The sequence below is a fragment of the Dreissena polymorpha genome, chromosome 1 (genome assembly GCF_020536995.1).
Source record: "Dreissena polymorpha isolate Duluth1 chromosome 1, UMN_Dpol_1.0, whole genome shotgun sequence".
NCBI classification, from domain to species: domain Eukaryota; kingdom Metazoa; phylum Mollusca; class Bivalvia; order Myida; family Dreissenidae; genus Dreissena; species Dreissena polymorpha.
The window spans coordinates 162381734-162393421 of record NC_068355.1 but is presented as its reverse complement, the minus strand read 5'-3'; the positions used below and the strand labels follow the sequence as shown (position 1 = coordinate 162393421).

The following is an 11688-nucleotide window of genomic DNA, read 5'->3' as shown; positions in this document are numbered from 1 at the left end:
GTGTCACGTGACCATCGTACGTCACGTGACTCGCTCAACTGACCAGCACATTGCTGATTAAGACTATGTGATATAGTCGAAATATCCAAGTAAGCAAATATTGCTCTGAGTTATGGAATTTATTGACTCAAACTCTAAATAATGTCTTTTCTTTGGGTAAGTAGGCATTAAAACACGAATGCCCATGTATTTGTTCGTATTTTACAAATACAATCTGTTTGATCGTTCAATTTTCTCATAAATATCATTTTGAAATGTCTGTCTGCAAATATTTACATGGTAGCGTAGACAACAGGTGCGCGGTTCCATTACCCGTATGTACACACCTCCACTTTGCATTACTGAGCGAAACTTCTCAATTGTCATGAAGATCCTAATTATTGAAATGATTATTCTACCAAATATTTGAAGGTAAGTTAAAGCATCTTTTGTCTTGTTTGGTTTCAGTTCCCACCTGTGAAGAAGAAAAAGCGTGAGTATGAATCAAACCAGCTGTTTATGGCATATTAACAAGTTAGAAACAAGAAACGGAGATGGGTGATGCTCCCCAATTTTTTTTGTCACAATATTGCACTATATATTCAGATAAAAGGAAACGTCTTGAGGGCACTGTAGTTGGGGGGACAATAATTTTTTTATAGAAAATTTCAAAGGGCTACAACTCTGTGAAAAATTATCCGACCAGAACCCGCTGAAACTATGCACATCTCCTCTTGGTAGTGAAGCTTCCCATAAAGTTTCATTGAATTCCGGTCATTAGTTGATGAGAAATAGCCCGGACAAAAAGTGTGCACGGACGGACGGACGCACACACGGACAGACGAAGCGGCGACTATATGCTCCCCCAAAATAAATTTTGGGGGAGCATAAAAATGACACTTCAGTACGGAAAGCTGCTCAAATGTATGGTGTACCTGAAAGTACTCTAAGGCACATAAATCTAGGTCTGCAACCTGTACCAGAAACAGATACATTTTTATCAACCCTGGTCCATCCCCTGTATTGACATTAGATGAATAAATTGAACTTGTTGAGCATGTTTCATACATGGCTTGTATTGGTAACGGGTACAGCCGGGCTGAATTTATCAATATTGCAACTGCTTTTGCAGTGTCTCTTGGTCGGAAAGTGCCAACAGATCCCCTTTTGGTAATTCTTGGTTTGAAGGTTTGAAGAGACGTCATCAACAGTTGACATTGGCAAAGCCTCAACAGTTGTCACAACTTCGTGCCAAATGCACTTCAAATGAAGTCCTTGATAAATATTTAAATGAGCTCAATGATGTTTCAGTCAAGTATGATTAAACAAACAATCCAGAAAATATTTTTAACATTGATGAAACAGGAGTGCTCATAAAACAAAATCCTAAGAATGTAATATGTTTAAAGAACACTAAAGCACAAGCTTAAACATCAGCTTAAACATCAAATTATGTTAAAACAGTCTACATCATGGCATCTGGTAACGCCGTTGGGAGTCGAATCGTAAATACATTTTTTTCTGGTATACGCTGGAATGATGAGTTATTGAAAGGCTGTTGTCCAGGTGCGAATGATACTGTCACAGAAAGTGGGTGGTCCAATTCAACTGTATTTTTACAGTGCATGAACACACATTTTCTAAAACATGCTCCATCCATTTGCTTTCCTTTGTTAGTGCTTTTTGATGGACACAAATCACATGTTAATATGACTTTAAGAGATTGGAGTAAAGAGCACAATGTTATTTTTGTATACTACCACCCCACGCCTCTCATGTCACACAAATCTTGGACGTTGGCTGCTTCGGACCTTTAAAAAGTGTCTTACAGTGAATGCCAAACATTTTTAAGAAACAATGCTGGTCTTCAGATTACCTGTTTGAATATGGCTGAATTATCAAGTAAAGCATATAACAAGGGACTTACTCCAGAAAATCTCATATCTTCATTCAAAAAGGCTGGTGTCAACCCTGTGCAGAGGAACCAGATTCTCCCTTCAAAGACAGCTCCATCAATTATTTACACAAAAACACAGGCTGTAGTCATTCCTGAAAACAAAACTGAAAGCTTTAAAAAAAATCAATACAAAAGTTATTGAAAAGTCACATAAAAGAAAATTACAATCATCGTTCACTGGTAACTTGATGTCCCCATCAAAAAAAGTAAACTGAAGAAAATAGATGTTGATACAACAACAAATAAAACAACTAAGTCGAAAGCAAATAAAGGTTTCGAAAATAGAACAAAAACAAACTTACATTCCAACAAACATAGTAAGTCACCACAACTAAACACTTCTGGACTTAATGCACCTAACATTGACGATTGTGACTCCGAACTGACTGATGATGAAGCTGACAGCACTCCATGTAGTGTATGTGGCAATACCTCACCAGATGCCATAAACTTCATTTACACATTAGAAATTATTCAGTGGGTTAAATGTGACAAATGTAGCCACTGGACTCATCTAAAATATTGTACTTCAGTGCGGTGTTTGAGGAGAAATTCTACATTCTAATACCCTTATTGTGAAAATGAAAGCTAATTAACACAACACTAATTCATTGTCAATGTCATTTATTGTTTGAAAATTGATCACAACATGTTTTAAACTTTGATATTTTGTTTGCATATATTTGACAGTATGAAAGTTTAGTTCAGTACACTGTGATTTTCTGAAAATGTGTTTTGTCATCACCGGTAATACAAGTAAACAGTAGCAACCAAAATGGCGGACAGTGTTATACTTATGTGATGAGTTTTCGTTAAAGTGTAAGGTAGGTTTCGTGTTAGCTTGAGGAAAAATGAATGCTTCTGATAATTATATGAAGTTTTTTTTACGGAGGTTGCATTTAATATTATTTCTTTACAAATGAACCCTTCCGCCACCTGTAATGGGGGGTGCCCAGGATACTTGTTAAACTTATTCAAACATCAAACTCACCAATGTTTATCCTATATATTGGTATTCAGTATCTAGTGTCAGAAATGATGGACCATTAGCGTTTATTGAAATACAACTGTTGTTTTTGCTTGAGTGGTCATTTCGCGTACTGAAGACATAATCTACTTAGTTGCACACATTTGTCAGTGGACCGTAGCCAGTTGCAATGGTTTTCTCATTCAATACATAGATGGTGACGTCACTACGTTATTGTCACCTCTATACTAAGACGCATCACACACCTCCATTTGGAGGCATTTATGACTACGACACAAAGAAGTCCGCGGATGAATGAAGAATTTGATTTAGATGTATACATTAATGTAATGATTTAAAATGTAAGTGTTATTTTATTCAGTCTTATGGTCTTACGTTAGTATCCATAAAAAATTTCGTCAGGTTTTAACAATTTTGCTTTTTATTCATTTTTGTTTTAACTGTACTTTCACTTTCGCTTGTATAACAACATGGATCCTTTCTTGACGAAAGTTTTCAATGAATTAGGGTTTTCAAAACCGCTTAAAGAGTTTCAGAAGGAGTGTCTGATGCATGTTTTGAATAGACACGATGTCATGGCTATATTGCCGACTGGGTATGGGAAAGTTTGATATTTCAAGTGGCTCCATTTGCATTGATGGAGAAGTTGAAGTTGACTTGTTTAGTTTGTTTAATGTTGACCTCCTTAAACAGTATCATGATGGACCAAATCAATGCATTGAGCAAACAAGGAATAAGTGCGTGTTTGCTTGACACGCACTGTCAAAGTGGTCTTCCCCTCTAGACGTTTCACTCCCAGTTTTCGAGTGAACTGTCTACATAATATGAAAATGTATATTTAATATAAAAGTTATTTGGGATATTTAAAAAAAGTGGGAAAATATGGATGCAAAAGTAAAAGCACTAAGCTTTGAAGTTATTTGATGGTTGTTTTTAGGGACGCCTCTAACAAATTTTACCAAATAAATAGATCTAAATATATTTTTTTTTATAAGTGCCTGATAGAAATTTTTCTTTCAATAATTGAGATCATTGAAAAATTTAGTAAAAGCACAGCATTGATGTTCTTTTATGGTCATTTTTAGTGGAATAGTATGTTACAAACATAACAATTATATTTATTGTATTAATGAATTTAGATTAGGTGACATCTTTAAAGGTGGATAGTCATTCATTAGATGAGATTAGCACATTCTATAGTTGAAAAATATATAACACTTTAATGACTTACCATAGTAAAAAAAGTAGCATAGAATCTGTTGCAGGTCATAAAATGAAAAATTGATGTTGAAGAAGCTATAACAATATTTTACACTGTCACAGTCAGCACTGATAATTTCAAAATAATATATATTTTTTTACATAGGCTACCTACCTACCTACCCTAGTTTTTTGGGGCAAATTTAAATATTATTAATATCATTGAGTTAAATTATTAATATATCAATACGTTTTGATTACATTTGCTAATTGTATTATTAATAATGAAATAATTTGCAAGGACAGTGCAATTCTGTTTAAATGAGTCTAAATTAGCTATAAGTAAAAATGAAAATATCAGTGACTTCGAATAATTGGATTATATACATATGAATGCATGAACAAAATGACAGTTACATAGTTGATTTATTTATCATATTTACCTATTTCAAGGAAAACATGTTTGAAATTAATTTAAATGTGATTTTACCATTTTCAATTCACCAATTGACCCTATTTTATTGGATTAAAAACAACAAATAACTATAGTTCCACAACCCAGTCCAAGTTTACTGAAACTGAAATAATTCATCAATTGATCCTATTTAATTGGATTAAAAACAACAACATGTATAAGATACTCAGTAAGATTTTGAGAATATTCCATTTATTCCACTAGTACACCAACATGCATTTACTTATGATTTACATGCATTCCTTAAACAGAGTAACAAAGAAAAAAATGAATCCAAAGAAAACAACAAACAAGCTGCTTCATAGATAAAGTTAATTAAAGATTTCATAAATACATTATTAATCCAAAGAAGACAACAAACAACCTGCTTCATAAAGTTAATAAAATATTTCATAAGCAAAATAATCATTTTGATAATAAATCAAGATTATACTTCAACCAAAAAATTAAAAATTTATTGGGGAGGGGGGGGGGGGCCGTCAGCACTAAAACTACAATGGGGGAGGGAAACGTTTGTAAAGGAAACGTTGTGGGGGGAAATGTCTGGGGAGGAAACATCTTGGGGGAGGGGGGGGGGAGAGAACGTCCGTAATTCCTGCTAAGGGAGAAAGTGTTGTTAATGTGCCTTTAGAAATAGAAGAAATAATTGAAGGAAAGTACTCATTGGTGTATGCCCATCCAGAAGCATTTCTGAGCACAACAATTGGAACAGCAATATTGAGTTCATTTGAAAGAGATATAACTGTTTCATGCAGTGCTGTTGATGAAGCCCTTATGATCCTTGAATGGTAACTTTCCCAATTTTATACTTAATTATATACTCTATAATCTAGCTCTTTTGTCATAAAATGAGAGGTTTTATTATCCAGCAGGTTTCGTGTTTGAGCATTACAAATTTTCTTATACCTAAGTCCCATCATATAATCATCATCACACTCAGCAGTAGCATTATCATATTCATCATCATCATCATTAGCAGCTGCATCAATTCATTGGTTTGTATGACCAGAATTCAATACAAATAAAACACAACCATTACAACTACTACTACTGCTACTACTACTAATTAATTAACTACTACTACAACAAAAACATCAACAACTACTACTACTATCACTTACCACGCATTTCCATGTGCAACATAATTTACCTTATTACAAAAAAACTTGGAATTTGCAAAATGACGGAAAATGCTCTAAAAAATGCAAATTTGAAATTTTGAAACAAAACAACCTAAGCAATACATCATTAGGAAACACTACATTATTGAAACACTGATACCTAGTTCTGGCTTACATAACTTTAAATGTCGCTTTTTAAGATTTTTGACTGGCGCGACTTTAAAGGCGACTAGTACAGGTCTGTCAATACTATATAAACAGTACGCTGAAAATTCTTTAGCTCACTGATACCATGAACATTTTAAAAATCAGTTAACAATTTATGGACTTCATTGTTTTGCATATACGCAAGCAAAGCGTATTCATTAAATAGTTAAACATACTGTTAATGTATCTTTTTATTGATACATGCATCAACTAATCTGGTTATAAATACATTTTTAAAATTATATAAAAAATGAGCATATATATTGAATGGAAAACATACAATATTATGTCAAGAAAAATAAAGCTGTAAAAATCTCACCTGTTTTACTTTGAGTTTGATATTGCGATTAGCACATTCAGCATTTTCATTATCTACTGATAAATAAATATATGAAAGTGCCAAATGTCCAAGATACCATGACGTCCTCTTCCAAATGTTAAATCCGTCGAACTCCATTTTATTTCATCCCTAAATAATCTTCTCACACATTACATGTATGTAAGATTCTTTGCAATGTTCACATCGTTTATTTTGAATCAATGACGTCCTCAAAATTCAGCAGGTATTAAATTGTACATATTTATTTATGATTTCGATTCATTTTTTATTTCGAAGATATCAGTCATTGCAACGTGTTTAGTGAATATAATAACAATAGACTGGCATGAAAAGTGGCTCCTTTTGAAGCACAAACTGCATCAAAGAATATATCATAGCTGACCCGGTTTGATGAGGCCTGTCTTTGATAATAATTAATTACCATTTTTCACTTCCGTGTTTATCATGTTCACCAGCGCCATGCTGGAAATAGTCCGTTCCCACAATGCTTAACGCGCATTCACACAGATCTGAAAGATCGTTTGGTGACACATTGTGGTTTTCTTTCATAAAATAGCTTTCTAAAGGCTGTTGAAATTCGACACCATTTATACACCCCTTCCATCTACTATAAATGCATGCGCATTCAACTACCGTAATTGTGTATTGGTAAACTTGGTTTGAATGCTTCATGTACTTGACATATTGGTATAAATTATAATATTGTTGAAGTCACGTTTACCGATGCCTTAAATAAAACATTTCTTTGTTTGTTTTATTATTGAATTAACGCTTCAGTTTACCTATCTGAAGAAAATGGACGAAGGGGTTACATGTGAAACTAAAGGTAAGCTTAACGCAGTTATGAAAATGTAAGCAATATATATTCTATTTATCAAACATTAATTCGTGGAACTAATGTAAACCATTGCGATTACTTTAAAACAAGTCTTAAATTAATATCAAAACTATTCTTGCAGTTTAACATAACACGGATTATCTTTATACAGTTTGCTCACCTTTATAGCACATCGTGCTTATGGTGAGCTGTTGTGATTGCATTTTGTCAGTCGTTCATCTAAACTTTATGCGTTATTCGTCGTTAACATTTACTTCGTTAACAATCTAGAGGCCTTCTTGTATTATCTTCATAAAACGTAGTCAGAATATGCGCCCCAATGATATCTTGGCCGAGTGCGTAACTTGGTCACTTCAGTTCAAACACTAGGTTACTATGTCAAAGTAAAAAAGGATGGTTAACAGTTAAATGTATAGCCCCCTCCATATGAAACCCTCCATTTGTTTAATGGTATGTGGCCTGAGATAGAAAATGGTTTCCGGTTTGTTGAAAAACATGGGCGCCGGGCGGAGGAGCAGTTTTCCGTGTCTAGAAGGAACATACATGTAACTTAATTGGTCTTAAGATTAAATGTTATGATCTCTCAAAGAAATTCTACATGGTTTTGGTCCGTTGATAAACAAGGTCGCCAGTCAGGGGACGGGGCAGTTTTCCTAAAATTGATATGATGAATTGTGTTTAATGCTCTAGAAGTCACATTTGTAGTCTAATTCTTATGACACTTGGTCGCAACATGTGTTGCTATGATATCTCGATCCAGTTTCAAAATAATTTTGTTCCCTTTAAAAACATGGCCGCAAGGAGGCGGTCATTTTTCCTAGTATGGCTATAATGAAACCTCGATAACGTTCTTGAAGTCAAATTTGTATTATACTCTTTATGAATCTTAGTCAGAACATTAATTTGTTGAAACTATATCTCAGCTGAGACTAAAAATGATTCCGGTTCGTTGAGAACAAAATCCTCCAGGTGGCGGGGCATTATTGAACCCTTGAAACACTCTAGAAGGCACATTTTTCGTGAAATCATTATTCAACATGCGCAAAAGATTAGTTTCAACGCTAACAAGGAAAATTTGGAAAATGATTTGGGTCTTTTAAAGTTTTCTTATATTATTTAATAGAAGCCTTAATAATACTCTTTGAGTCGCATTTTTGCACGAAACGTGTTCAGAATAGTTAGTTTAGCTATATCTCAACTGAATTTGAAAAGTGTACCTGTGTTTATAAATATTGCTGGTACATGATGTTCTAGTTAAGTTTGCTATTTAAAAACAAACAAACAAATGTACGTTTGCTTAAGCTTAATTTTTTTGTTTTCTAGGCTTTACCGGATAAATAAAGTCGGCATCAACCAGTCAAATAATATGTACATTATACACTTAGTCCACCGATGCTCATTTTCCTCGCGTTTTCGACATGAGTCAAATATATTATATTATGCTAATTCCTTCCAATTGACCTCCCGTTTTAATGATATTCATTTTTCTCTAAAATATTTCCCGAATTGATCATTACCGTGTACAATGTGCACCACTTGTTCATAGCTTAACACGCGTTTTATATATTCAAAGGCGATATTTAAGCACATATTTCTTACCCCCACTTCGACGAAATTTGGATTTATTTCCCTGTAGTTCAGTTATTCAATGCTCGAATCAGGATCACCCCATGTTTGCTTAAGATCTAGGACTTTGGATGGCTTCTAGTCAGTCATCTTTATCAATAGTTGACAGGTTACCATCTCGTAGGTCAAGCATTTTTAAAGAAAGGTTCATTTGCTGATAACTATCTTTTAATTCCATGTGTTAGTGTTGCAAATATTGCGTCAACGCACATAACAAATATCCCGACTCCCTCCCTGAATTTTTTCCCTATCAGAATAGAGGATTGAATATATACATGTTGAATGTAAAAAACAGCCGCTATAATCAGCGTATGTCTTGGAAACTTAATCATAGATGTTTTATTTATCACAAGTATCTACCCGTTATTTTCTCTGATCATATTGTGTGTGTGTTTAACTATGTAAAATACTAAACTGACTATTGGTAGATACGTCTCTTCTGAAATTCTTTTCTGAACTTAACCTTTGCTTTAATAAACTGTATCTAGGCTATACAAAAGTTTACTTTAAAATAGTCTTTACAGGCTAATGTTATTTGCATAGATCTATTGATAAATCTTCAGCTACATTGACTGTCGTGCTCAAACTTCCAATTTTCATTTCCTTAATGTGAAGAAGATTGTAATGAAAGGTCCTTGGGCTGCCATGATTTTCTGCAAAACATGTTTTTCCACTACATAATATATAGTCGCTTCAGGTTTTTCTGCTATGTATAAAAGGCCGTAAAACGGACCCGATCTTAAAGCCAACGGACCCGATCCCAAACCGAAATTCTAAAATAATTCCCAATTTTCAATTTTTTTGTTTTAATGAAGTGTCTTATGGCTGATGATTATGAGACTCTATACCTCAATTTTATCTTTAAAACATCCTACAAAATATATAACTATAATTTTATGATTTTTCCGCAAAATGGTCAGGAAAAGACCGTCAATATTTGTTGATAAAAAATCCCATTTAGTCCTTTTTGTCGATAAAAAACTCCCAAATTTGCCATTTCATCGATTATAAAATCCAAATTTGACCAGACTCCTTTTCCCAAAATGGCGGGAAAAAACCCTGCGCATCAAACTTGTGTTTTGAACTCATCCTTAACTATCAGGTAAGTTTTTCAGTTGAATTACCTCAAAGTGTCGATGATTGGCAAAAAGTATGTTTGACTGTACCGATAGTTTGCAGATGTTTGACCCTTTGTCTGTTTTTGCACAATATTATAATTATAGAACATAAAATTTGTCATTTAACATTTCTTCACCGTTGAATTTAACTCACATCTTTACAGTGAATGACCTTCATATTTAGATGAGCATAAACGAAAGGAATAATGACAACATCCAGTTATGAATTAATTTGTATTTTATTTTCTTCTTGAGGATATATAGTGGAGATGTACACGCATATGTTGTTGCGGCGTCGTGTCTGTGACATATGTTTAGTTGTTTTTAAGACAACTTCAATTTGCGATGCAAATATTAAATGGCTGTTAAATATTAATTTTCTTATTTGTATAATTATGTCCGTACGACCACATCTTTTGTCCAACCTATCTGAATAAGTATTTCTGTATCAATCCGTTATAATCGATATGAATTGTTTTAACACTTTTCAATGTTTAAGGGACTATTGTCGATATGTTACGTTTAAGTGTTTTTTTTAATTGTTAACATGTTTATTTAACTGAATTATGTTTTAGAGCAAGTACCATGGAAAACAAGGGACGAACTTATTAAGGGACTTAAACTAATAGATAAAGAAGTATCAGACATTCAAACAGCAATTGCAGAAGGAGAGCAAGGTAATTGTGCCATAAAATAAGATAGAAGGTGGCAAAATTTTCGAGTTTTGGAATAATGTAATAGGACGCTTAATCAATCATCCCAATAGCATACGTTTTTTTAATTAAAATCATAATAATGATGAGTTGAAACATATGCCCAAAAAGTATATTATATCAAAATCAAAACAAAACATGTGTACATATTTTCATGTAGCTCTCGGCCTAAAAAAGAAGGAACAATGGAAAAAAAGAGGTTACAAACCGTTCCCAGGAAAAAAAGGCTTGGGTGATATAACAGAAAGATTGAAAAAGATACTGTTTTCTCTACAGAGTGACAGAATAAAAATCAGTGTTTTTGGCAGGTAATATATTTATTACATCTTAAACACACGTTATATATTGTTGTGAGTTTACTGCTAGCCCGATCTTATATATTTACACTAAAAAACTCAATGATTAAATATGAAGTTTCACGCTCGTCTCGAAATATCTGATGTGTGAGGAATACATGACACGTTCATATATTTTGCTATTAGCACGATTATAAAGCGCATTTAAAAAACATTATTATCTTCATACAACTTGTAAAATAATATCAAACATTTGAATTTTTGGTTTTGTATAATGCCGAGTAAATACACAATTAGTTAGGCATTTTAGCCATTAATTAAACAGTATAATGACATCATGATAATGTAAAACGTCTAACGTCGAGAATATCAAATGTTTTTTTGTTTTCATGTTTTAAGGCGATGACTGCAGACTAGTTCAATATATAATACTTGATTTTTTTAACTATGGATGGGACCAAAATTCGAAAAATCGAAAATTAGCTGAATATTCGAATCCAAAATTCATAATCGAAATTTCTATTTTTATGCAAAGATACTTCGTATAAAGTACATGTACAAAGTCGCAGTTTGGGTTAAGTGCATACGACTTCTCTGTATAAGATATTTTTCGGATAACAGCTGTCATCAACAAACAGATAAACTTGGCAAACGGGAGGAAATAAGGAGATGGACCAATCGCCAATTTACTTTTCGCAAATTTATATTGATAAAATATGTACAAACTATTTTTTGATGAACAGTTGAACATGAAAATAAATTTATGTAAAGCATCAATCTGTATCGGTAATCATTCAATTTGATTTAATATACAAAATCTGTGTTTTGAC

The 11688-nt window shown here is 33.2% G+C and overlaps 1 protein-coding gene across 2 annotated transcripts in view; it reads left to right on the top strand.

The window, feature by feature from the left end:
• Nucleotides 1-2681: 2681 nt before the first annotated feature.
• Nucleotides 2682-11688, top strand: part of LOC127867557 (mitofusin-1-like) — a 45286-nt gene continuing 36279 nt past the window's right edge. The window contains exons 1-4 of one of the 2 annotated variants that reach the window (XM_052408829.1): nt 2682-2760; nt 7045-7093; nt 10425-10526; nt 10723-10870. In XM_052408829.1, coding sequence (XP_052264789.1) covers nt 7063-7093; nt 10425-10526; nt 10723-10870 — 281 coding nt within the window. In that variant the 5' untranslated portion in view covers nt 2682-2760; nt 7045-7062. Of the gene's footprint in view, nt 2761-6983; nt 7094-10424; nt 10527-10722; nt 10871-11688 lie in introns of those variants that run through there. The other variant, XM_052408837.1, reaches the window with a different exon arrangement.